The 27,143-nt window shown below is 45.7% G+C and overlaps 2 protein-coding genes and 1 pseudogene across 6 annotated transcripts in view; 1 reads left to right on the top strand and 2 right to left on the bottom strand.

Moving 5' to 3' along the window:
* MTARC2 (mitochondrial amidoxime reducing component 2) overlaps positions 1 to 11,058 on the bottom strand; it is a 35,664-nt gene extending 24,606 nt beyond the window's left edge. The window contains 4 exon segments of the mRNA XM_049106967.1: positions 2,617 to 2,790; positions 10,643 to 10,754; positions 10,757 to 10,850; positions 10,852 to 11,058. Coding sequence (XP_048962924.1) covers positions 2,617 to 2,790; positions 10,643 to 10,754; positions 10,757 to 10,850; positions 10,852 to 11,043 — 572 coding nt within the window. The 5' untranslated portion in view covers positions 11,044 to 11,058.
* The window catches only part of LOC125752112 (mitochondrial amidoxime reducing component 2-like), an 81,364-nt gene that overhangs the window by 25,338 nt on the left and 28,883 nt on the right, over positions 1 to 27,143 (bottom strand). The window contains exons 5-8 of one of the 5 annotated variants that reach the window (XM_049106968.1): positions 26,914 to 26,975; positions 26,760 to 26,831; positions 25,033 to 25,163; positions 20,145 to 20,163 (exon numbers count right to left, since the gene is read on the bottom strand). In XM_049106968.1, coding sequence (XP_048962925.1) covers positions 25,037 to 25,163; positions 26,760 to 26,831; positions 26,914 to 26,975 — 261 coding nt within the window. In that variant the 3' untranslated portion in view covers positions 20,145 to 20,163; positions 25,033 to 25,036. Of the gene's footprint in view, positions 1 to 19,287; positions 20,164 to 25,027; positions 25,164 to 26,759; positions 26,832 to 26,913; positions 26,976 to 27,143 lie in introns of those variants that run through there. The other 4 variants (XM_025420961.3, XM_025420962.3, XM_035711242.2 and 1 more) reach the window with 4 other exon arrangements.
* On the top strand, positions 15,816 to 19,440 carry LOC125754562 (heterogeneous nuclear ribonucleoprotein A1-like; annotated as a pseudogene).

The following is a 27,143-nucleotide window of genomic DNA, read 5'->3' as shown; positions in this document are numbered from 1 at the left end:
AAAGGCAGACGCCCAACCACTGAGCCACCCAGGCACCCCCAAGTGGATTCTTTTTAAAGATTGACTTATTGGGAAGCCTTGGGTGGCTCAGTGGTTTAGTGCCGCCTTCAGCCCGGGTGTGAGCTTGGAGACCCAGGATCAAGTCCCACCTCGGGCTCCCTGCATGGAGCCTGCTTTTCCCTCTGCCTGTGTCTCTCTCATAAATTTAAAAAAAAAAAAAAAGATTGACTTATTTATTGTGAGAGAGAGAGAAAGAGAAAGGCAGAGGGAAAGGGAAAGAAACACACTCCCCACAGAGCCCTGAGCTCAGCACGACCCTGAGATCATGATCTGAGCTGAAACCAAGAGTCCCATGCTTAAGTCAACTGAGCCACCCAGGCGCCCCTGTGAATGGATTTTTACAAAAAAAAAAAAAAAAAAACAGTTTTATGGGAAAGTTCTTCCCATAATCAAAAAACAAAAACTAATCAAATCCTATACAGCAAAGCATTTCCCCTCCCTGTGCAGAGGCGTTAAGAGCAAATGCTAGGAGGCAAGTGGGTTCAAATTCCAGCTCTGCCTTGTGTGACAAGGATAGGAGTCCTGTCTTCCTCGTGTGAAGCAGAATTAATGATATCTACCTCGTAAGCCACTAATCAAACTGTTGCTCATAATTCATTAAAATTTTTTTTTTTTTATTTAAGAAGGCTCCATGCCCAGCTTGGAGCCCAACATGGGCTGAACTCACAACCCTAAGATCGGGACCAGGGCCAAGACCAAAAGTCAGACACTTAACTGACTGAGCCACCCAGGCACCCCCAAAATACTTGTTAATTAACTAAATTTTACACTCAATGAATTATTACTTCAGACCCTTGAAATTTCAGAACCTTGAATGATGGTTTTCAGCTCAGATACTCTTTCCCCTGAGCCTTGGGACCATTGGACAACCCCAATTTCCACAAGCTGAAAATGCTCAGGTGTTACAAAGGGATCCAGAGCACCCCATGAGGAGTACCCGAGCTTCTAGGACTTCCTGGTTGCACAGGCCAAGGCCCCCATGAGGCCTAGAATGTGACCGCCCTGCAGGAGTCCTATAGACTGAAGGGAAGCCCAGGCCTGAGGCCTATCTAGGCCAGAGGTGGGAATCTCCTACACCTGACCGCTGCAGAGACCTGAGAGGCTGCAGTCACCTCGAAAGCTCTAGCACCCTTGTCACCCAACCCTGAAATACGGCTGCTAGAGTCCACTAATCCTCCTGTCTGCCTGGCTGGGGGCTGCCAATGCTGAACAGAAGTCCACCCAACTTGAATAAACAGAGACAAACTCTAAAGATTGGCCCTTTGCAGCCCCTCTCTACAGGTATCAACCATGCTTTTGGATTTCCTGTATTTTTGATGCTTTGGCATCCTGGGGCCTTGCTCATGTGGAAAGCACTGCCCCTCCCAGGCTAGTCCAATCCTACAGGTAGGAAACCACTCACCTTCTGCATGCATGCCAAGCAATGCAGAGCCTCCGCCCCAACTGCCTCCTCTATGGGCTCTTTCACTCAGGCCCACTGTCCCCAGCCCTAATCACCCAGGGCCTGGTATCAGACACCCAGAGACAGCCTCTCCGCCCCACAATGAAATTACTCAAACTAGCCAATCCTGAGGCTGTCTACGTCGTCTCACCTGGTACTTCCTGTGGAAACGACAGTAAAGGCTCTCGCTCCTGTCCCCCAACCCTGCACCGTACCCCAGCCCACCTCCTGACCAAGCCTGGTGCTCCTCGGTGTGGCCCTGCATGACATGCAAGCCCCCTATTTCCAGGGATTGTGAGTACAGAGAACTTCTTTTCTTCAGGGCATCTGTTTGGCTCAGTCTGTTAAGCGTCCGCCTTCAGCTCAGATCATGATCCTAAGGTCCTGGGATTGAGCCCATGTCTGGCTCCCTGCTCAGCGGGGAGTCTGCGTCTCCCTCTCCCTCTGCTTGTGCTCATTCTCGATCTCTCTCAAATAAACAAATAAAATCTTAAAAAAAAAAAAAAAAACTTCTTTCTTCATCACGGTCATTTGCACCTCTGCATGCCTTACCATACCTGATTAAAACAAATCCCAGGCCAGAGGGTATTATGCTGAGTAAAATAAGTCAATCAGAGAAAGACAGTTATCATCTGGTCTCACTCATATGCAGAATATAAGGACTAGTGCAAGGGACCATAAGGGAAAGGAGGGAAACTGAGTGGGGGAAAATCAGAGAGGAGGACAAACTATGAGAGACTCCTGACTCTGGGAAACAGGGTTGTGGAAGGCGAGGTAGGTGGGGGTAGGGGGTAACTGGGTGACGGGCACTGAGGAGGCCATGTGATGTGATGAGCGCTGGGTGTCATACTTTACGTTGGCAATTTAAGTTTAAAAAATAAAATAATTTTAAAATTAAGAAACAAATCCCGGGGACCCCCTAAAACAGCACTCTGCCTCACCCACTCATGCCTGACCACTGGCTCGATCCCAGGCCCGGCCAGGCTTCTCTTAAATTTTTCCTTCACCAAACCCATCACCTACTATACAAACTGTAGCCAGACAGCGTGCAGGGACGGGGAGTCTACAGGACAATCACGTCCCTCGCAGCACCCCAGGGGCCCCAAGGAGAGCACCTGCAATCGTGGACCTTGTTTGAGGGAGGCAGCTTGCTCGGCAAAACCAGCTGGTCCATGCCCGGAGCCTTGAGCATCAGGCACTCGCCCTCACAGGTGATGGACACCAGCACCAGGCGAGGCTCCTGCCGGGCGGTGACCATGTGCCCATCTTCCTTAATCACCAGCCAAAACCTGCCAAAAACACACAGGAACATGCTCAGGAAAGCCTCCTCCACCCTCTCAGAGGCTTCCCCCCCATCCGCCCCCCCCACCCCCCGCCAGCTTTCTGTTTCATCAAAACTTTCCCCCTGCTCAGACTCCGGATCCAGCAAATTTTCTCTGGATAATTATCCTGACCTGGTCAAATTCTTTGGATCCCAATGTGGGTGCCCCCAAAAAGCACCTTGCTTGGAAGAAACAGCCCTGGGAGAGACTATCTGGCCAATGTGTGAAAATCCCTGATTCTGCAAATCCAGAAAATGAGATGGGCTGAGGGAGCTTCCCTCCTCTCCTCTTAGGTAATCTTGGTGCCTCCTTTTGGGGCTTTGCTTTGGACATAAACTTCCCCACACTCCTTAAACACTCCCAGTCGAAGCGAATGTCTTCCAGGTGTTTTTGCTGTGGAACACGATGGGACCCAAACCACCGGCCCAAGTGAACTACAACTCTAGACAGGGTCTTGTGATGTTCGGGATTCCAAAGGATCCAGACAGGCCTCCACTCTGTTTAACCTGCGGTGGCACTGGGGTCTGACATCGGGAGACCCCCAAGCAGCCTCTCCTCTTCGTATGCAGGTTCTGATTCAGAGAATGAAGATTCCCACGAACATGACTTAGCTCAGAACTCCACTTACCTCTGGAGAGCCCATGGTTCTAGATGGGTTTTCACGCTGCATCCTATCTAGTGGGGAGATCAGCTAACCTTTCCTAGAAAGGGGAAGGGAGGCTGGCCTGGGTACGTCGGTTATGCTTTTATCTATAACAGAGCGTATGGTTGGGGTTACACCACACAAACAATTTGATTCTGAAAAGATATTTTTTTAAGTCTTTTTTTTAATTTTTTTATTTATTTATGATAGTCACAGAGAGAGAGAGAGAGAGAGAGAGAGAGGCAGAGGGAGAAGCAGGCTCCATGCACCAGGAGCCCGACGTGGGATTCGATCCCGGGTCTCCAGGATCGCGCCCTGGGCCAAAGGCAGGCGCTAAACCGCTGCGCCACCCAGGGATCCCTGATTCTGAAAAGATATTTAAAGGTGGTTTAGCGCCGCCTTTGGCTCAGGGCCTGATCCTGGGGTCCGGGGATCGAGTCCCGTGTCGGGCTCCCTGCGTGGAGCCTGCTTCTCCCTCTGCCTGTGTCTCTGCCTCTCTCTGTGTGTCTCTCATGAATGAATAAATGAAATCTTTTAAAAAGCATTCTGTCCCCTAGAGAAAGGAAGCTCAATACCACCTGTCTGAGACAGAACACAAGTGCGGTGCGTGGGGATGTCCACAGGCCCTGAGTTATGAGCAGCAGCTGAAAGCTCGGGCTTTCCAAATGTGAGCAGGATAAAAAGGACAGCCTCTTCCAGAATGAGGGGCGCCCTCTAAGGAAGACATTTCCAAATATGACTGGAACCAAATGGGAATGCCTGCAATGCCCTGATGAGGAAACCTGATTTCAGAGTGCAGGCAGGTCCATCTCGGCCCTCACCTGACCCCAGGAGGTGTCCCTTCCCTGCAGCCCAGCAGCACGCTGGCTGCCACCTGTGCCTGCCACCTGGCGTCAGGGTATGGCAGTGGGGGTATGACAGTGCAAAGGCATCTGAGGAGTTGTCTTGGCTCTTCCCATCCAAGAGCTGGGATGCTGGGCAGCAGCAGGCCCCCAGCCTCCTGAGAAGCCACCTTATTCCTTTCAGATGTCTTTGGCTCCCAGGGTTGTGTGGCAGCTCAGCTACGGGGCTCTGTGACCAAGGGGATCCCTGCTACTTTGCTGCAGTTCCATTCCCTCGAGGCTGGGCCCTGCTCCTATCTCCAGCCTCATCCTGGGGTGCAGAGCTCTGGATGACCCTGCTGTTTAATCCTACCAAAGCCTTTACCTTAAACTTCCAGCGTGCCTTGGCACCAAACAGGACTCCTTCCGAGATCTACACACAGCCAGACACTTGTCCCAGCAGGAGTCTGCACTTCATTTCTGACAGTGAGGCCAGGCCCTCCCTGGGCTAAGTCTCCTGGGCTTCTACCCACCTCCACCTCAGCCCTCACTCGGGCTCACCAGCCCCACCCTGAGCTCCAACCTGCTGTAACCTCCAACCTGCTCCAACCTCCCTGGGCGTTAACCGGGAGAAGTGGGGGCTGGACATTTTGTGCTACCTGCTGCAAAGGGAAAGTCAGGTGGTGGCTTGCAGAAAATCAAATGCCAGGATAGGACAGAGACTCCAATAAAAGACAAAAAATAGGGATCCCTGGGTGGCTCAGTGGTTTAGCGCCTGCCGTCAGCCCACGGTGTGATCCTGGAGTCCCGGGATCGAGTCCCACATTGGGCTCCCTGCATGGAGCCTGCTTCTCCCTCTGCCTGTGTCTCTGCCCCTCTCTCTCTCTCTCTGTGTCTCTCATGAATAAATGAATAAAATCTTAAAAAAAAAAAAAAGAATAAAAAGTTGCTGCCTGTAACATACCCCGACCACCCTCATTACCCTGTCTATTGGGGTAATGACATTTGTCACCGCTTGCACTCAAATGATGCCCAGTGAATAAGTATCTCTGTTCTGACAGATCTGAAATTAAGGAGTAAGTCTGACGGGTGGATTTTTCATGACCGAGCTGTCCCAAACTAACACCTTCTTTTCCACCTAAAACAGGAGTGTGCAGTGTGAGGATCAGTGTGGAGGCCAGAGCTCAGATTCTCCAGAAGAACAACAGTGAGTGATCACAGAGGTGGGGGCAGAGCCCAGGACAGCTGGAACACCTCATGGCTAAACTTAGAAAGTGAACTGGGAAGCAGAAGTGCCTGAAAAGGGGGCAGAGGGGGCAGGCAAGAGGTAAAGACACCCAGGATGATAAGCATAGAGAGCGCATTTCTCCAGGAGATCACAGTCTGTGCAGAAAACATCAAAGGCTGGCTTCAGAAGGGCCAGCGAAGATTTAGGACCGACTGAGTCATATGTACCCACCAAGGAGAGCGGGATTTACAAGGTCAAAGAGGGCAACCAACCCTCCCACCTTCTGTGCCAATCAGGCCATGCCAGAGCTCTGCTCTGCGAGGTGGACTTTGAACCAGCTCAAAGTCCAGGGTGCCCACGCCAAACATTCACAAATGTGTTAAGAGCTTTGAACAAGGGACCTCTGGGTGGCTCAGCAGGCTCGGGTTATGATCCCAGGGTCCTGGGATCAAATCCCGCATCAGGCTCCCCACAGGGAGGTTGCTTCTCCCTCTGCCTATGTCTCTGCCTCCTTCTCTCTGTCTCTCATGAATAAATAAATAGAAAAAAAAGAAAAAAAAAAGAAAGAAAAAGAAAAGAAAAGAAAAGAAAAGAAAAGAAAAGAAAAAAAGAAAGAAAAGAAAAGAAAGAAAAGAAAAGAAAAGAAAAGAAAAGAAAAGAAAAGAAAAGAAAAGAAAAGAAAAGAAAAAGAAAAAGAAAAGACGAACGACAACGAGCTTTGGACCAAATAGTTTTAGAAATCTGAAGACAAAAGCCCTAATGGAGGAAGAGCCCAGCTTCCTAGAATGGTTCCAAAGATGTAGGTTCAAAATGGAATTAGGGACACCTGGGTGGCTCAGTGGTTGAGCATCTGCCTTCAGCCCAGACATGATCCCAGAGTCCCAGGATCGAGACCGAGACCCACATTGGGCTCCCAGCATGGACCCTGCTTCTCCCTCTGCCTATGTCTCTGCCTGTCTCTCATGAATAAATAAATAAAATATTTTTAAAAAATGGAATTAAATCCAAGAGGCCTCTTCCTGCCTTCTAGACTGTTTGCAGTTTCATTATTATTAAAGTCTTAAGTTGAGAGAATAGCAGTCATTTAGCAAAGTTCTTTCTAGCTTGCTTCCGAGTTTCAATTACCCTTTAAAAAACAGAACCTAGGGATCCCTGGGTGGCGCAGCGGTTTAGCGCCTGCCTTTGGCCCGGGCGCGATCCTGGAGACCCTGGATCGAATCCCACGTCGGGCTCCCGGTGCATGGAGCCTGCTTCTCCCTCTGCCTATGTCTCTGCCTCTCTCTCTCTCTCTCTCTCTCTCTGTGACTATCATAAATAAAAAAAAATAAAATAAAAAATTAAAAAACAGAACCTAGGGCAGCCCGGGTGGCTCAGCGGTTTAGCGCCACCTTCAGCTCAGGGCATGATCCTGAAGATCCCAAATCAAGTCCCACGTCGCGCTCCCTGCATGGAGCCTGCTTCTCCCTCTGCCTGTGTCTCTGTGTCTCCCTCTTTCTCATGAATAAATAAATAAAATCTTTTAAAAATAAAAATATAAACAGAACCTCGATTAATTAGGGTCTTTGAGATCATGAAGTCCAACCCTTTCTTTTGTAAATAAAAAAATGAGGCTGGGAAAGTTTAGATGATTGTGTGCGGGTCTCTTGATCCTCTGTGCAATCCTCGCTCTTTTAAATCACATTGAAAAAGTGTGCATGATTGCTGTGCCCCCAGAGACTGAGTTCACATCCCTCTAGCACACAACTGCCATGGGGTTAGACACTCATCCTTTCTGATACTGTTGTTTTTACTTGCAGAGTGGAGATCGTATCGAGGCCTCATGACTGTGCCGAGGCTTGTGTAAGATCGTCTATGGGACAGGATTCAGCTCGATGTCCCAGGCACATGATGCACCAAATCCATGGATTTGAACCAGGCCTTGTCCCACCCCCCTCCAGGAGGTGCACACCTCACCTTCCCCATCCCAAGCAGTTATTTTTCAAAACAAGGGGAAAGGGGACAACTGATACAGTTCCATTTATTGTAGATACCCACAGGAGCAGAAAAGCCAAAGACAAATCCTTTTGTTCCTCAAGAGCAATCATCACAGCAAAGTCGTGACGAGAAGTGGGGAAACAGTCATTCAGATGATCAGAAGAGAGACAGATAAGAGCTGGAAATCTGTCTGAGAAACAACTTCAGTGCTTCAATTGGGGGAAAGTAGCACAAGGCCACTTTCTCTAACTGTGCACCATGAGTCTTTGCTTCTTCCAGTTTCTGGAGGTGTCCAGGTCCACTGTGCCTAAAGTTTTCCCAGCAGTAAGAAGGCTTTTCTAATCCTTCATACTTGAATAAGCTCTGAACATGCTCTTCTCTGTCTTAAATGACCCAGATATAGTCTTTTAATTATAGCATCAGGTTCACCTGGGAGATTTTAACACTACATGCATTGTCTTCACACTTGATGACTTTTTTTTTTTTTAAGATTTTATCTACTTATTTGACAGAGAGAGAAAGAATGAGAGCACAAGCAGGAGGAGCAGCAGGCAGGGGGAGAGGGAAAGCAGGCACCCGCTGAGTAGGGAGGCCACTTCAGGGGCTCGATCTCAGGACTCTGAGATCAAGACCTGAGCTGAAGGCAGACACTCAACTGACTAAGCCACCCAAGCGCCCCAGCTCTTGGTGATTCTGATTCCATAGGTCTGGGATGGGACTCTCAGGAAAAATTAAAGTTTTATTTTTTTTTTAAGATTATTTATTTATTTATTCATGAGAGACACAGAGAGAGAGAGAGAGAAGCAGAGACACAGGCAGAGGGAGAAGTAGGTTCCCTGCCAGGAGCCCAATGTGTGACTTGATCCCGGGACTCCAGGATCACGCCCTGGGCCGAAGGCAGATGCTCAACTACTGAGCCACCCAGACATCCCCAAAATTAAAGTAGGGTTTTTGGTTTTTTTTGGTTTTTTTTAAGTTTTAAAAATCTTTCCAGTGGCTCTTTAAATGTTACGGTTCCTCAGGTGACTCACTCCTCTCCTGAAATATGACAGAGACAAATTCTGTAGGGTTTCACTCATAGGTGGGATTTAAGAAACAGAACAAATGAGCAAAGGGAAAAAGACACAGACAGACAAACCAAGAAACAGACTCAGTGACAGGTACCAGAGGGGAAGTGGACGGTTGGTTGGATGGGGATGAAGGAAGCCCACTTGTCATGAGCACTGGATGTTGTATAGAGGTGTTGAATCACTACACTGTACACCTGAATTTATACTGCACTGTACGTTAACTGGAATTTAAATAATTTTTAAGTTCTGTTGATAAGTTGTGCACCCTTGATGTGACACAAGGAGAATGAACTTTCTGCTCTTCCTCCAAAAATCCATAATCCTGTCAACCACAAGAAAAAACATCAGATAAACCCAAACTGAAGGACTCTCTACAAGAATGCCCGCTTGGGATTCCTCAAACTCTCAAGCTCTCAAAAAACAATAAGAACCTGAGAAACTACTACAGTCTAGAGAAGCCCAGGAGTCCCGACATCTAAATATAATTATAAATGTATCCTGGCTGAGATCTGAAGATAGGAAAAGAAAGACATTAAGTGAAAACCAAGGAAATCTGAATAAAATACAGATTTAAATAAATAAATGAATGAGTGAGTGAAAATAAAAACCTCTCCGGGATTATGGGTGCCTGGCTGGCTCCACTGGTACAGCATGTGACTCGGATGTGTCAGGGTTCTAAGTACTAGCCCCACGCTGGGGGTAGAGATTACTAAAAATAAAAACAGAACACAAAAATCTCTCCGGGATTAGAAATCAGGGGTTGAAGGAGGATGGAAAATCCTCGAGAGTTACATGATCTGCATACACAGCATTTCTCTAAAACAAATTGAAGTTTTTTCAAAGCTGTGAGTCCACTTTTTTTTTTTTGAGTCCACATTTTTTATTTTTATTTTTTTAAATATTTTATTTATTTATTCATAGACACAGAGTGAGAGAGGCAGAGACCACAGGCAGAGGGAGAAGCAGGCTCCGTGCAGGGAGCCCGATGTGGGACTCGATCCAGGGTCCCCAGGATCACACCCCAGGCTGCAGGCGGCGCCAAAACCACTGCGCCCACCAGGGCTGCCCCGAGTCCACATTTTTAAAGAAGACCGCAGTGGAAGAGTGAATACGTGTGTCACCTGGAAGGAAATCTGGGCAGCAGGCAGCCTCTGCTAGAAGATTCCTTGAGTGACCAACGTGCAAACAACCCTCCCCTCCCTCTATGTAAAGGAACAAAACCACCCCAGCCAGAGGGGAAGGCATCTTATCCTATGACCAAAGAAGGGGAATCTGTTGCTCTTTCTAGAGTTTAGCAGCCTTCACCATCAAGTGAACCTCCCCGATTATCTGGCTGCACAATTCTGTGTCCGTGAGTGGCTCCAGCCTCACCTTTGGGATGAGTTAATGACAGGACACCTCTTCTCTTGGGGAGGGGGGGGGTGGAATTTGCATACACCAGGCCTTATGTGGGTAGAGACTTTAGCCAGAGTACTTCACTAAGAACCTCTCTGCCTCTGGGAGAGGGAACACTATTTCCTTAATGGCAAATATTACATCTTGCAGTGCCCCAGACACCCCGTTCTTCCCAACACAAAACTTCACTCTGCTCGTTACTTATGAAAGTGGATCAAGTCTCCCCACCTCCTGGGTCAGACCTGAGGCACCTGCTCCGGGACTGGGGACGTGGGAGGAAACAAGCCCCAGCAAGACCGAAGCCAGTGTCCTTGAACGGAGACCCGGTTCAGCGTTTGCCCTGTCCGCCACGAGGGCTCCGGCATTTTTATGTCCTACTATTGTGCTGTGGCCTAAGAGACAATCAGAAAGTTTAGAAGGAGCAGGAGACTCGGAGGGGCAAACCTTGGAAATAACCAGGTCGCCCCTGCCCCTCTGCGCAGGTGGAACCTCTCTAGACAGGGCAGGGGTCGGCCCCCACCTACCTTTCCAAATCTGACCAGACACCGAGCTGACCTTCCCCGCTGAAGGCTCCAAGAACCAAGCGTCCAACCAGCAGCCCAGGAGACGCAAGCGTCGAACTCGAGAACCCTTCCCGCGAGCTTGCGGCCCCACCCCCGCCCCGCGGGTCCCGCGCAGCCCGGCCTACCTGTCCCGCAGGTGCCCGCAGCGCAGCCCCAGGGCCGTGCACTCCGCCGCGCTCACCCGCACGCCCTTGCACGACTTGACCGGGTAGATCCAGAGCTGCGCCACGGTGCCACCTGCCGCAGCCGCCCGCGCCGCCGGGACCGCGCGCGCCGCCAGGCCACCGTCCCCAGCGCCGCGGCGGCCAGGCCGAGCGCCGCCCCCGCCAGCCAGGGCGGGCCGGGAGGGCGCGGGGAGGCCCAGGCGGCGCGGGGCCCACGAGCCGGCGGCGCCCATGGCCCAGCGCGCGGCGCGCGACGCCTGCAGCTCCGGCCGCCGCCCGCCGGGCCCGGGGAGGTGCGGCCTTGGCGCGGAGCCCGGAGCCCGGAGCCCGAGCCCGGAGCCCTTCCCGGCCGCTCGCCGCATCCCGCCCTTCGCCCGAGCGGCGGCCCCGGGTCACCCCTCCCCAAGGTCACCACGAGTGACCCCTCTCCTTACCCAGTTGTGGGGTTTTATTAAACCTGGATGCCACCCCTGCGGCACAGAGCGTGGACTTCGCCACTAGAAATCCGGCAGCGGGGAGAGCTGGGTGGCGCAGCGGTTTGGCGCCTGCCGTGGCCCAGGGCGTGATCCTGGAGACCCGGGGTCGAGCCCCACGTCGGGCTCCCTGCATGGGGCCTGCTTCTCTCTCTCTGTATCCCTCATGAATAAATACATACAATCTTGAAAAGAAAAGAAAAGAAAAAAAGAAAAGAAATCCGGCAGCGGGGAGAGCCCTGCCTTGGGGAGAAGGGGGCGCCGCCCTTCCCGCCCCCCCCCCCCCCCCGCCCCGCCTGCTCCGCGGCCCGGGAGCTGCGGGAATGGGAGTCGGGGAGACGCACTCGCCCCCCCCCCGCCCCCCAGGCTGGCGCGGAGCTGGCGCTTGCCCCCGGGCTCTCGCAGCCGCAGGTCGGAGCCGCGCGGGCGGCCGAAGGCGCCCCTGCAGCGCTAGGGCTGGCGCGCTCTCCCGGGTTTGATTTTTATTTTTTTATATATTATTTATTTATTTATTTATTTATTTATTTATTTTATTTATTTATTTATTTATTTATTTATGATAGGCACACAGTGAAGAGAGAGAGAGAGGCAGAGACACAGGTAGAGGGAGAAGCAGGCTCCATGCACCGGGAGCCCGACGTGGGATTCGATCCCGGGTTTGGAAGTCGGGCACCGGCCTCGGGTCCTGAGGCCTCGGGGCAGAAGGGGACGTCCAGGGCAGCCCTGGGGGGCGCAGCGGTCTAGCACCTGCCTTCAGCCCAGGGCGGGATCCTGGAGACCCGGGATCGAGTCCCACATCGGGCTCTCTGCGTGGAGCCTGCTTCTCCTCTGCCTGTGTCTCTGCCTCTCTCTCTCTCTCTCTGTCTCTCATGCATAAATAAATAAAAAAATCTTTAAAAAAAATCCCACTTGGTCATGATGAATAATCTTCTTAATGTATTGTTCTATCCTATTGGCTAGTATCTCATTGAGAATTTTTGCATCCATGCTCATCAGGGATATTGGTCTATAATTCTCCGTTTGTGGTTTTTTTTTTTTTAATGTTTTTTTTTTTTTTTTTTAAACATTGCCCTGTAATTCTTTTTGGTGGGGTCTTTGTCTGGTTTTGGAATTAAGGTGATGCTGGCCTCATAGAACGAGTTGCGAAGTATTCCATCTCTTTCTATCTTTCCGAACAGCTTACTAGAATAGGTATGGTAACTGGAAGGAGCCTCGGTGTCCATTGAAAGATGAATGGATAAAGAAGATGTGGTCTATGTATGCAATGGAATATTCCTCAGCCATTAAAAACGACAAATACCCACCATTGCTTCAACGTGGATGGAACTGGAGGGTATTATGCTGAGTGAAATAAATCAATCGGAGGAGGACAAACATTATATGGTCTCATTCATTTGGGGAATATAAAAAATAGTGAAAGGGAATAAAGGGGAAAGGAGAAAAAATGAGTGGGAAATATCAGAAAGGGAGACAGGACATGAAGACTCCTAACTCTGGGAAACGAACTAGGGGTGGTGGAAGGGAGGTGGGTGGGGGGTGGGGGTGACTGGGTGATGGGCACTGAGGGGGGCACTTGATGGGTGAGCGCTGGGTGTTATAACATATGTTGGCAAATTGAACACCAATAAATATAAATTTATTAAAAAATAAATTGAAAAATAAATAAAAAATCATTTTTAAAAAAGAAGGGAACATCCACCCACCCTGCACTCACTGACCTCAGTCCCTGCCTCTTTCAGATCGGGCCATGTTTCCCACAACACAGCCACGAGGGGCAGGGTGGTTTCAGTCTCAGGCTTCTCTTTGATGTGCCAGACTGTTAAAGAAAAAAGTATTCTGAGACTTGTAAAAACGTTAGGAAGACTTCACTGGGGACTATTGCTCATGTAAGATCAGGAATAAAGGATGTCCACTCTTCCCCCATTTTTATTCAACAGAGTTCTGGAAAAATGTTTCTCGCCAGAACAACGAGGCGAGAAAATGAAATAAAAGGCACCCAAATCAGAAAGGAAGCAGCAAATCCATCTGCGTTGCAGGTAACAGAAGAGCCCATATAGAAAACCCCAAAAAACACCATCAAAACTATTAGAATAACTGAATTCAGTAAAAAAAAAAAAAAAAAAAAGATCAGTTTCATTTTTTTTAATTTTAACAGATTTTACTTATTTGACATAGAGAGGGAGTGACAGAGCACAAGCGAAAGAGTGGCAGAGTGAAAGGGAAAAGCAGGTTCCCCACCACGCAGGGAGCCAACACAGAGCTTTATCCCAAGACCCCAAGATCATGACCTGAGCTGAAGGCAAACACTTAACTACCTGAAACACCCAGGGGCCCCATGCATTTCTATACATAACAATAAACTACCAGAAAGAGAAACTAAGAAAAACAATCCCATTTATAATTATATCAAAAAGAATAAAATACCTAGGAATAAATTTAACCAAGGACGTTCAAGATCTATACACTGAGAATTATAAGACATTAAAGGAATTAAGACAGAAATAAATGCAAAATTGTTCTGTGCTCATGGATTGGAAGAATTAATATTGTTAAAATATCTATAAAATACAAAGCAAGCTACAGAGTCAATGCTATCTCTATCAAAATTCTAATGGCATTTTTCAAAGAAATAGAAAAAATATAATCTTAAGGTGCCTGCCTGGCTCAGTCAGTGGAGCACGCGACTCTTGATCTTGGGATTGTGAGTTCAAGCCCATAGTGGGTGTGGAGATTACTAAAAAATAAAATCTTACAAAAAAAAGAAAAGAAAAAAATCCTAAAATTTGTATGGAACCACAAAAGACCCTGAATAGCCAAAGCAATCTTCAGAAAAAAAGAAAAAAGCTGAAAGCATCATATTTCCTAATTTCAAACTCTTAGAAAGCTATAGTGATCAAATCAATATAGTATCAGCATAAAAACAGATATGTAGATCAATGGAACAGAATAGAGAGAAGAAATAAACCCATGCAAGGCACCTGGGTGGCTCAGAGGTTGAGTGTCTGCCTCTGACTCAGGTCATGTTCCCCAGGTCTTGGGATCAAGTCCCACATCAGGTTCCTCACAGGGAGCCTGCTTCTCCCTCTGCCTATGTCTCTGCCTCTCTCTCTGTTTCTCATGAATAAATAAGTAAAACCTTTTTAAAAAGAAAGAGAGAGAGAGAGAGAGAGAGAAGCCCATGCATAGGTGGTCAATTATATATGACAAAGGAGGCAAGAATATAAAAAGGGGAAAGGGTGGTCACTTCAAAAGATGGCAGGGGCAAAACTGTCACCTGCAAAGAATGAAACTGGACCCCATCTTACACCATTCAGAAAAATCAATTCAAAATGGATTCAAAACTTAAACATAAAACCCGAAACCATAAAACTTCAAGACACGAAAAAAAAAAAAAAACACAGGGGACAAGCTCCTTGACATCAGTCTTGGCAATGATTTTTTTTTATATGACACCAAAAGCAAAGGCAAAAAAAGCAAAAGTAAATAAGCAGGACCACATGGAACTAGAATGCTTGTGCACGGCAAAAGGAACCATCAACAAAATGAAAAGGCAACCTACAGAATGGGAGACATTATTTGCAAATCATATATCTGATGAGGGGTTAATAACCAAAATATAAGAAGAACCCATACAATGAAATCATAGAAGAAAAAAATCCAATTTAAAATGAGCAGCAGAACCAATAGACATCTTTCCATGGAAGACCTACAATGGCCAACAGGTACATGGAAAAGTGCTCAACGTCACTCATCATCCGGAAAATGCAAATCAAAACCGCAAAGAGATACCACCTTACATGCAACAGATTGGCTATTATCAAAAAGAGATACCAAGTGTTAGGAAGGATGTGGAGAGAAGAGAACCCTTCTGCACTGTTGGCGGGAATGTAAATTGGTGCAGCCACTATGGAAGACAGTATGAATTTTCCTTAAAAATTTAAAAACAGAACTGCCATACGAACCAGCAATTCCACTTGTGGATACTTATCCAGAGAAAGAGTAAGCACTCACTTGAAAAGATCTATGCACCCCCATGTTCATTGCAGCATTTTTTTCCAATAGCCAAGACATGGAAACAACCTCAGTGTCCACTGGACAGATGAACGGATAAAGAAAATGTGGTGCACACCTACCATGGAGTATTATTCAGCCTTATTTTAAAAAATGAAATCCTGCCATGCCGGACAAAGTGCATAGATTTTGAGGGCATTATGCTAAATGAAGTAAGTCAGATAGAGAAAGACAAAATACCTTATGATCTCCTTCATATGTGAAATCTAAAACAAAAACAACTCATAGATACAGAGAAGAGACTGGTGGTTGCCTAGGGCAGGGGGTGGGGGGTGGGCAAAATAAATGAAGGTGGTCAAAAGACCCAAACTTCCTGTTGTAAGAGAAATAGGTTCTGGGGATGTAATGTAGAGCATATTGATTATAGTTAACAATGCTGAGTTGTGAATTTAAAAGTTAGTAAGAGAGCTCATCTTAAAAGTTCTCATCTCAAGAAAAAATTTTAACTGTGTGAGGTAATGGACTTTAACTAAGCTTACTATGTGATCATCTCCTAATACACTCATACACCAAATCATTACACTGTATACCTTAAGCTAATACAATGTTATAGGTCAATAAAAAAAATAAAAATAAGACCATTGCAATGGCTTTCTGCCCCTGGACGCCGCCGAGTAAGCATCGTTAAGGTGTCCCCTCCCACCGCCATCATGTCTAAGTCAGAGTCTCCCAAAGAGCCTGAGCAGCTGCCGAAGCTCTTCATCAGGGGTTTGAGCTTCGAAACAACCAATGAGAGTCTGAGGAGCCATTTTGAGCAATGGGGGACGCTTACGGACTGTGTGGTAATGAGAGACCCCAACACCAAGTGCTCCAGAGGCTTTGGGTTCCTCACGTAGGCCACCGTGGAGGAGGTGGACGCGGCCTTGAACGCTCAGCCGCACAAGGTGGACAGAAGAGTCGTGGAACCAGAGGGCTGTCTCCTGAGAAGATTCTCAAAGACCTGGTGCCCACTTAAGTGTGAAAAAGATTTTTGTTGGTGGCATCAAAGAAGACCCTGAAGAACATCATCTAAGAGATTATTTTGAACTGTATGGGAAAATTGAAGTGATTGAGATCATGACTGACCGAGGTAGTGGCAAAAAGAGAGGTTTTGCTTCTGTGACCTTTGACGACCATGACTCTGTAGACAAGATTGTCATTCAAAAATACCACACTGTGAACGGCCACAACTGTCAAGTAAGGAAAGCCCCATCAAAGCAAGGGATGACTAGTGCTTCGTCCAGCCAAAGAGGCCGAAGTGGTTCTGGAAACTCTGGTGGTGGTCGTGGAGGTGGTTTTGGTGGGAATGACAACTTTGGTCGTGGAGGGAACTTCAGTGGTCGAGGTGGCTTCGGTGGCAGTCGAGGTGGTGGTGGACAGGGTGGCAGTGGGGATGGCTATAACGGATTTGGTAATGACGGAAGCAACTTTGGAGGTGGCGGAAGCTATAACGATTTTGGCAATTACAACAATCGATCCTCAAATTTTGGACCCATGAAAGGAGGAAATTTTGGAGGCAGAAGCTCTGACCCCTATCGTGGTGGAGGCCAATACTTTGCCAAACCACGAAACCAAGGTGGCTATGGCGGTTCCAGCAGCAACAGCAGCAGCTGTGGCAGTGACAGAAGGTTTTAATTACTGCCAGGAAACAAAGCTTAGCAGGAGAGGAGAGCCAGAGAAGGGACAGGGAAGCTACAGGTTACAACAGATCTGTGAACTCAGCCAAGCACAGTGGTGGCAGGGCCTAGCTGCTACATAGAAGACATGTTTTAGACAATACTCATGGGTACGGGCAAAAAACTCGAGGACTGTATTTGTGACTAATTGTATAACAGATTATTTTAGTTTCTGTTCTGTGGAAAGTGGAAAGCATTCCAACAAAGGGTTTTAATGTAGATTTTTTTTTTTTTTTTGCACCCATGCTGTTGATTGCTAAATGTAATAGTCTGATCATGACGCTGAATAAATGTGTCTTTAAAAAAATAAAAGAAGACCATTCCAATGGAGATATTATATAGGGTTCAACTCTGAACATAGCAAAGACAAGTGGGGATTTGTTTTTTTATATTTTATTTAAATTCAATTTGCTAACATATAGTATGGCACCCAGTGCTCATCCCATCAAGTGCCCTCCTCTATGCCCATCACTTAGTCACCCTATCCCCCACCCCACCTCCCCTTCTGCAACCCTTTGTTCATTTCCCAGAGTCAAGAGTCTCATGATTTGCCTTCCTCTCTAATTTTTTCCCAGTTTCCCTCCCTTCCCTTATGGTCCCTTTCACTATTTCTTATATTCCACATGAGTGAAACCATAAGATTGTCCTTCTCTGACTGACTTATTTCACTCAGCATCATACCCTCCAGTTCCATCCACGTCGAAGCAAATGGGAGGTATTCCTTTCTGATGGCTAATATTCCATTGTCCATTGTGTGTGTGTGTGTGTGTGTATATATCTCACATCGTCTTTATCCATTCATCTGTTGAAGGACATCAGGGCTTCTTCCGCAGTTTGGCTATTGTGGACATGGCTGCTATGAACACTGGGGTGCAGGTGTCCCGTCATTTCACTACATCTGTATCTTTGGAGTAAATACCCAGTAGTGCAATTGTTGGGTCATAGGGTAGCTCTATTTTCGACTTTTGGAGGAACCTCCATAGTGTTTTCCAGAGTGGCTGCACCAGCTTGCATTCCCACCAACTGTGCAAGAGGATTCAAGACAAGTGGGCATTTATAGCCAAGATGCACAGAGAGAGGACCAGTGGATGGAAATTTTCTCAAATGGAAACATCAAGGGTAGGAGGACTTTGGCTAAACCGACTTGCAGAAAGCAAGCCCAGGTCTTACACATCTCGAGGTGCAGATGAAGAACTCAATCCACGATGCAGGCCTGGTGAGGCCAGAGTCAAGGTTGAGCCCTGGTAGAGAAGGGGCTTCAAAGGAGCCTGACCAGTTTGGCCCAGGGTAGAGGCACTGTCAGCCTAGAACAGTACGACCCGAGATCTCACCAGAATTGTGCACACAAATGGAAAATGTCTTAAATCAGTAGAGGGAGAGTCTCCAAAAGCAAAGCAAATCCTTTCTCCCCAGCCCCTTAGTGCTCAGGGAAGATCTGTCTTCGAACATTGTTCTTCACCATAGATATTTAGGCTGAAACGGATTACATCCATCCTATTATCCTCTCTTCCAACCTCAAGTCATCTTTTCCCTCCCCGCTCCTGTGAAAGCCAGGAACTGTGTTCAGGCCCAGAGGTCAGAGGTTACTTCCACTGTTGTAGTACATCAATGACTCCTCTTCTAGGAATGAGCTGGGGGGAGAAAGGGCTTGGGTAAATCTAGCTTCCCACAAATAAATGTTGACTGTTAGTGACATGTGCCATGGCAATGGAACGAGGAGCAGCGTACCTCAGCATGACACAGGACTCGAGCTCCATATTCTCCATGGACAGACAGCTCATGGCCCTACATTTTGTGTATTACTGTTTCTCTCCCTAATTTCTCTTCAGAAATTTAGGGGTTTTTTTACGTATTCATTTACGTCATCTCTACACCCAACCCAACGTGAGGCTCGAACTCACAATCCCGAGATCAAGAGTCACTTGCTCTTCTGGCTGAGCCAGCCAGGGGCCGCTCTCTTCAGAAATTTAAAAGGAAAAATCTCCTTCTCTATTCCAATGGCTGGCTTCAAAGCTAGCAGGATTTTTCAATTTCAACATTTCTAAAACTTACCCAGGGATCAAGTTAACTGAGCCCTTGCACCTCACAGGGAGCTAGCAGTGGAGGTTGATTTTAGTCCCAGAAGCCAGCAAAGGAACAGCTATTCCTCACTGGTCACTGGACAGTCTCCTCACAGTCACTGGCCATCCTGCCTCAGTGGGCCACCTGTGCAGTTCACGGTGCCCCCACCCCCGCTGGCCCCACCAACCATGGGAGGTAATGTTTGCGGAGTCCACTTGGATCTCCAGAGGGAAGCCCTCTGCTAGGCGACTAGAAAAAAGTAAAAAAATAATGAATGACAGTGATCCAAGTTCTGATATAAAATGAAAAAAGCCCCAAAGCAGACTCATAAATACTACAGAAAAAGTACAATTGAGATTCACATTTATTGATATTAAAGAAACCACAAAAATTAGAAGTGGGTTAATTCATCCATGTATTTCTTCAGTGAGGATTTTTGTTTAGTCATACCAAAATAGCTCATTGCTCTTGGTTACAAAAAAAAAAAAAAAAAAAATTATTTGCACTTAAAAAAATGCTCCCGTGCTTTCATCCTTCTCCCTCCTGCTCTCAAAATTCCATTCTTTTTAAAATCTCATTTTTTCTTCATCATACTTGGAATTCCAGTTGGCGTATCTGGCAGTTACACACAGATTACTTCCATATGGCTTAATAGAAGTTTAATCGAACATAAAAACAAGATCTAAAAAATAACTTCCATACTCAAGTATAACCTGATCCCAAAACATATGAGCAAAAAAAAAAGTTATAGGATTCAACAGTCATGTAAAGATCAACAACAGGAATCTGTTTACATGTAAAAAGCAAACTAGAAAACAGTAATCTCGTTTCCCATTTCCCCTAAAAACATGAATGACAGGTAATCAAATATAAAGTCAGAAAAAATTTTGCAGCTTTTTAACTGATTATTTAAGCTTTCTTTACTCATCAACATTAACATCAGGCATTGAGAAGTATGATCGCTGTAGTAACATTCACAATAATTTCATAGGCAGTTTTATTTCAAAAGTTCTCATTACCTAAAATCTATATACCTTCTTATTTCTGGATCACCTCTAATTCTCTGCATTAACTGGGAGCATGAGTAATTTCAAAAAATTAAAAACAGAGATTCATTTCTGGGGTGAAGGTGGCCAAAGGCTGGTTAGCAAGGCGGCGCCGAGGTGGTTGGTGTTGCTGCTTTCGGCAAAAGTCCTAATGAAAGCCTCCCGGACGCTGAAACCTGAATAAATGACAAGGACCTCTGATTATTTGGTTATTTCTCCTACAAGTCATAAATACCTCAAGCACTCAAAGCAGTCACTTGATGGGGTTAAAATGCAGGAAACCTAAACTACGTCCTGCACCAAATTACCCTAGAGGGGAAAAAGCAGCCTGTTAAGACTGAGCATCCCACCAGGCCTGGCAAGAGCCCAGAGCCCAGATCTCTCCCACATGACACGACAGAGACACAGGGGAAGAACGCTTTTAAAAGCCATTGGCCAACGATGCTAATAAATATGCCTGGATCCCACGCATCAATAATTCCACTTTAACAATCTAACTTACAGGAAAAGACTTAATTATAAGATGGCTCTGGGGGCACCTGGTGGCTCAGTTGATTAAGCATCTGACTTCACCTTGGGTTGTGGTCTTGGGGTCCTGGAATCGAGTCCCCCCACACGCTCCCCACTCAGCAGGGAGTCTGCTTGTTCCATTCCCTCTGCCCCCCTCCTTCGCTGGTGTTCTATCAAATGAATAAATAAAATATTTTTAAAAAATAATAAATAGGGGGGGCACCTGGGTAATTCAGTTGCTTGGGCATCTGCCTTTGGTTCGGGTCATGATCTCAGGGTCCTGGGATCGAGCCCCTCATTGGGCTCTCTGATCAGCTGGGCGCCTGCTTCTCTCTCTCCCTCTCCCCCTCCCCCTGCTTATGCTCTCTCTCTCTCTAATAAATAAAATATTTTTTTAAAAAATAAAATAATAAATAAAATAACATGATTCTGCATACAAAGATATATACTTAATCTTATTCAAATAGGAAAAAAAAAAAAAAAAAGGAATATATCCCAAGTGTCAAATACTATAAAATGGTGTTTAGAACATGTCGTCTAAAAAAAAAAAAAAAAAAAAAAAAAAAAAAGAACATGTCGTCTATGTCTACACGTAATGTTTTTTTTTTTTTTTTTTTTTTTTTTCTACACGTAATGTTATGAAGCCATCAGAAATGACCTTTGGAAAGATCGGAGGTCTATGAAAGTGTGTATGATACATACTTCTGCATATATTTACCATATGATATATGGATGATATATATATCTGCATATATATCATATGATATACAACATATATCTGGATGATATATATTTTATATCATTATATATGTACATAATATATATATATCATACAGATCCTGGCTACATTAAACAAAAAATCCAATCACAATAAAATTTGTACACAGTGACAATGGGTGATTTCTTTCCCCAACTTTGCTGGCATTTTCTAAATTCACCGTGAGGAACATGGACTGCATCTATCATGGAACAGATGAACTTTTACATAATTAAAATTTAAATTTTAAATGGATAAGTAACCCCAGTGCAACTATTAACTGCTATCTTTGTAAGGCTTTACTCAACCTGTCACATGAAGAATCCAAAATGCAGGAACTAGAGTAGGCTCACAATGTAGATGAGTAACATTACTGTTATTTTTAAAGTGCAACAGAAACGCCCACTAGAGGGGAAAGTTCTCCATGCTTCTAGGGGATGGGCGGCAGGACAAGCGCCCTGGGTTTGTGTCGGGGAATGCTGGATAATAAAGCTGAAAGGGTAGGGCAGCCCAGGTGGCTCAGTGGTTTGGCACCACTTTCAGCCCAGGGCGTGATCCTGGAGACCTGGGACCGAGTCCCAAGTCGGGCTCCCTTCATGGGCGTGATCCTGGAGACCTGGGATCGAGTCCCAAGTCCTGCTTCTTCCTCTGCTTGTGTCTCTACCTCTCTCTCGGGATCTCTTTGTGTCTCTCATGGATAAATAAATAAAATCTTTTAAGAAATAAAAAATAAAGCTGAAAGGGAGGCTCAGGGCCCAGGGGCACTCACATCCCTCACCACACCCATATCTTGAACCTTGCTTATGACACACGTAGCCAACCCACCTGGCCTTTCACGTCCCCTCTCAGCTCTAGTCCATCCCACGCATGTGTTAAAAAGCAAAATTTAACTGAGTAACTTGAAAGATCTCATTGACTTTATTAAATGATTCATGAATCGTGCAGCATCCCATCTAGCAAGCTCCACTGAGCTAAACAAAAGAAAGGCTTTGAAAGGCAGAGAGAAGACAGAAAGAAAGAAAAGAAAGAAAGAAAGAAAGAAAGAAAGAGAGAGAGAGAGAGAGAGAGAAAGAAAGAAAGAAAGAAAGAAAGAAAGAAAGAAAGAAAAAAGAAAGAAAGAAAGAAAGAAAGAAAGAAAGAAAGAAAGAAAGAAAGAAAGAGAAAGAAAGAAAGGAAGAAAGAGACTTTATTAGGCTGGAATGCACCGTTTAGGCAAGGTTGCCCTCCTCCAAGGAGTGGTCAATCCATCAGGAAATTCCATGTTGCCTGATTAAAGGTTACATTCCTGATGAAATCAAACAGCAGTTAAATTAGGTATTAAGTCTTGGTTTACCGACCTGAAGCCTTAAGTGAAGTCATTTTAGGGCTGTGGTTTTTTTTTTTTTTTTTTTTTAAGATTTTATTTATTTATTCATGAGAGACACACACAGAGAGACAGAGACACAGGCAGAGGGAGAAGCAGGCTCCATGCAGAGAGCCAGATGTGGGACTCGATCCCAGGATCTTGGATCACGCCCTGAGCCAAAGGCTCAACCGCTGAGCCACCCAGGCATCCCAAGGGCTGTGGTTTTCTTGTTAACAATTTCCCCCCTTTGAGTAAGACTTTCTGCTAAACTGAGAGTTGTGCTCAAAACTTAAGGCATCCGTGCCCCTCTCCGCTATGCCCTGTGGTGCTCACAGCTCCTGTTGATCCTGTGAATGCAACTCACAGGTCATGAGGTTTTCTTTATTTCTGTGAAATTCACGGGTTACAACTCAATATCTGCCTTCCTTAAGGCCGTCGTCTTCTGTTCCTTTTCTGTTGTAATCTCAGTGAGATCAATTGCTTGGTGGTTAGGGATTTCAATCAGGCAATTAAAGTTTTGGGGAGGATACAATGCACCAGGAAGATTCTTATAATCACTACAAGCAGGATAATCCCCAGGGTTTGCAGTTCACTGTGAAACTTTGGTGCCCCAAACCCAAACCAATCAAAATCAAATAAGTCAAAGAAAGACCCCCACAGAAGGGGTCACCCGTTAAGCCGAGTGGCTTGCTCAATGATCGTAGGTAACTGAGTTTTAGTTTCCCCAGAACTGTCAATCCAGGTACAGCAGGTGGTGGTGGCCACAGCCAGACACCTCCTTGCTCAGCTCAAAGATACTCAAGAGCTGCCTTCTTATCAAGAGCTACTTTGGCAGAAACTCTAAGGATCTTCATTGAGAAGCTATCGCTTAAGCAGAAGATTCTGTAATAATTTTAAGAATTAAGAAATTAGGGGATCCCTGGGTGGCTCAGTGGTTTAGCGCCTGCCTTTGGCCCAGGGTGTGGTCCTGGAGTCCCACGTCAGGCTTCTGCATGGAGCCTGCTTCTCCCTCTGCCTGTGTCTCTGCCTCTCTCTTTCTCTCTGTGTCTCTCATGAATAAATAAATAAAGTCTTTAAAAAAAGAATTAAGAAATTAGCCTTTTTTTATTTTTTTTATTTTTATTTTTTTAGAGAGAGAGAGAAAATGTGCTTGAGCATAAGCATGAACCAGGAGTGAAGACTAGCAGGGGAGGAGCAGAGGGAAAGGGAGAGACTCTTAAGCAGGTTCCACGTTCAGCATGGAGCCAGACGCAGTGCTCAATCTCACCACTGAGATCATGACCTGAGCTGAAATCAAGAGTCGGACACTTCACTGACTGAGTCACCCAGGCGCCCCAGAAATTAGCCTCGTTTACATTTATTCCTAACTAGGGAAACAGGGACCTGTCAAAAGTAGTGAATCCTGAACAACGAAACCCCATTGGGAGAACCTTTTTAACTCAACAATGTAAATTTGGGGACACCTGGGTGGCTCAGCAGTTGAGCGTCAGCCTACAGCACAGGGTGTGATTGTGGGTCTGGGAATCAAGTGTAAAAAAAAAATTCTTCAGACATGAGGGGACTTTCAGACTGGGTTATAGATTTTAGGAGAAGAGTTGCTTAAAAGGCTCAATTTGAAGTCTTCCAAATGACTTTATTTCTTCCAAATGACTTTATTTCTATAATTTCAGGATTAGGCCTTATGCTCCAGGCATCAGGATTTTATTTAGCCCAGTGAAATCAGTGTGAGAACATTACTTTCTACCTTATGACTCAGAATCCAGGTGCCTTAATGCCCTAATATTTTTCAAACGTTAAATCGTATTTTTAAAAAAAATTTTAAAAAGATTTTATGTATTTATTCATGAGAATAAACACACAGAGAGAGGCAAAGACACAGGCAGAGGGAGAAGCAGGTTCCCCACAGGGAGCCCAGTGCAAGACTCGATCCCAGGACCCCGGGATCACAGCCTGAGCTGAAGGCAGATGCTCAACCACTGAGCAACCCAGGCATCTCTTAAAAATAAATTTTATAAAAAGTATTCAATGTTTTTCTCAAGTTGATTTTGAATAATTTAAACATTTCCCCTCACTTTTCTATCAGAGACAGGAAAAAATCAATACAGAACTCTTGAGAGCTGCTCACCTTCCTGCTCAATTTCCTTATTCCTTAATGAACTGAGAACATCTACCTATCTTTTGCCGGGGCTCCTGCATCAGCATTTTATAACTGAATGGGAAGTGGGAGAGAACCCGAGGTGGAATAAATCAGACTGTTGGGGAAAGAAAACTAAAAGGCATTTTCCAACTCCAAAGAGCAGAACACAAACCGCTCCTTCTCCTAAGATTTAAAGCAGCAAAACATAACATCTCAGCACAAGAAATGTGGCAGTGGCTTGGAGGCAATGCATTCCAGCAGCAAAGCTGCTGACTTGAGTATGCTGCTCACCATACCACGTCATGGAACCATCCGATACACCGGGTCACCAACTTGCAAGCTGCCAATTTTCTCCACTGAATAATAGATCCCAAAGAGTGGGGATGACTTGTATATTTGCTTCTCCGAAGGATCACACAGGCGGTAACTGAAAGAGGCAAAAATTTACCATCAGGCACAAAAGGGAAATAAGAATCCAAGTGCTCTCCATAGACTCAAGTTTTCATTCTCAGATTACCTATAAATTACCTTCTTAGCACACCTTTTCTACAACATGGACAGAGAACTCTGTGGGCAAGGAGTCAAACTGCACAAAATCCTGCCTTTTCTAGAAGCATCCTGAGAATCCATACAATTTTTCCATGGCTTCAGTTTGAAAAAACTTTAAGTGTTACTCAAAATGAGTGCCATGTTTCCAAAAAAAAAAAAAAAAAAAAAAAAATAGGTGGTATGTTTGCATGTATACCTCCCACTTCACAATTCCCTGAAACAAATAAATGCTCGTACAATCTCAAAATGGAACTGCCGGAACTCTCCAAAACTTTTTTTTTAAGATTTTATTTATTTATTTGAGAGAAAGAAAGTGAGCAGAGGGAGAGGGAGACACGCAGGCTCCCTGCTGAGCAGGAAGCCCAAGGAGAGGCTCAATCCCAGACCCCAAGATCATGACCTGAGCTGAAATCAAGAGTCAGATGCGTAACCGACTGAGCCACCCAGATGCCCCTCTAAGCCTTCCGTTCAACGCATGTAGGTAATCTGCTTTCCACCCCGTCAGGTTTACAAGCCCAAAGCTGAGCTTCTTTGGTGAACAAAAATGAAGATACAGATGCAACTGGCATGGGGCTGGACTACTGATGAAGCTAATCTTTTTCAAAAGCCCTGTCTAAAGAAAAAAAAAATTAACTTCGCCACATCTCAAAAATCAAAAAACAGAACTGCATATCTGAAGACTTCAAGAAATAACCTCTTCTCTAACTTAAAACCATTGGAAACAAATAACAGAGAAAAGGGAAACAAAAAAGAATATATCCTCCCCAAAATGTTGACTTAGTTTTGACTTAGTTTTAAAAACACATTTAGTTGATAACTAAAGTCGGCTAATAACAGAACAAAAGAAAACCACCCTGGCACCAAAGAAGCTCCTGAATGAACCAACTCCTGACAACTCGTTACATTTCTATTTTTCTAATATTTCATTACACAACTTCAATGAGTCTCATCATCCTTGATGTTAAGTCTAATAAAGAAATGTAAGCTGCAATAAAAATAATTACAGTATTTGAGGTATTAATTTGGAAATACACACGTGAATGACCTTAAAATTCGATGTGAGAGATATGAAAATTTCAAAACACAGGATTAAACAATGAAAAATCTAACAAAAGCACTCGAAGGGGACACCTGGGTGGCTCAGTGGTTGAGCATCTGCCTTTGGCTCAGGTCGTCATCCTGGGGTCCCGGGATCGAGTCCCGCATCAGGCTCCCTGTGGGAGCCTGCTTCTCCCTCTGCCTGTGTCTCTGCCTCTCTCTGTGTGTCTCTCGTGAATAAATAAAGTCTTTAAAAAAAAAATGAAAGAAAGAAAAGCACTTAAAGATCCATCCATAAAAAAAGAGGAAGCAACTTACCAACAGACCCATGCCAAGCAGAAGGCAGAATGAGAAGTGCTCGGACAGGGCACTACACCTGCAGGTAGCTCTGGGATGGGGCTGATATTAAAAATACACTGGACACACTGCTGTTTACCTCTTCAGGGTTTCCAGGGGCTCCTTCCTGTCTATGATTCCAGTATCTGGGTCTACGGTGGTCAAGATGCACCTGCCATTCAAGGACCAGCAGTTAGGTGGTGTTAGGAACCAATGAACAGACCCCAGAGGTTGACACTCAAGAGGATCCTTACCTGGGGCAAGACAAAACCTTTTTCATTTCTACGTTGCCAATGAGGAGCTCATCCCAGGTGTCCTAAGAGAAAAAGAAAAGTTATCTTTTGAATCAAGGCTTCATTAGTCTTTAAAGCCGTTTAATCTTTGGCTGGTACTAACTATGAAGCTAGCAGAAGAAAGCAGAGCCAGACACCAAGAAGCATCTCCCAAAGGGACACAAAGAGAGATGGCACATTGGTGGGTCCCG

This window comes from Canis lupus, chromosome 38 (genome assembly GCF_003254725.2).
Source record: "Canis lupus dingo isolate Sandy chromosome 38, ASM325472v2, whole genome shotgun sequence".
Lineage (NCBI taxonomy): Eukaryota > Metazoa > Chordata > Mammalia > Carnivora > Canidae > Canis > Canis lupus.
Note: the sequence above shows the minus strand (reverse complement) of the source record. Positions and strands in the feature narration are given on the sequence as shown.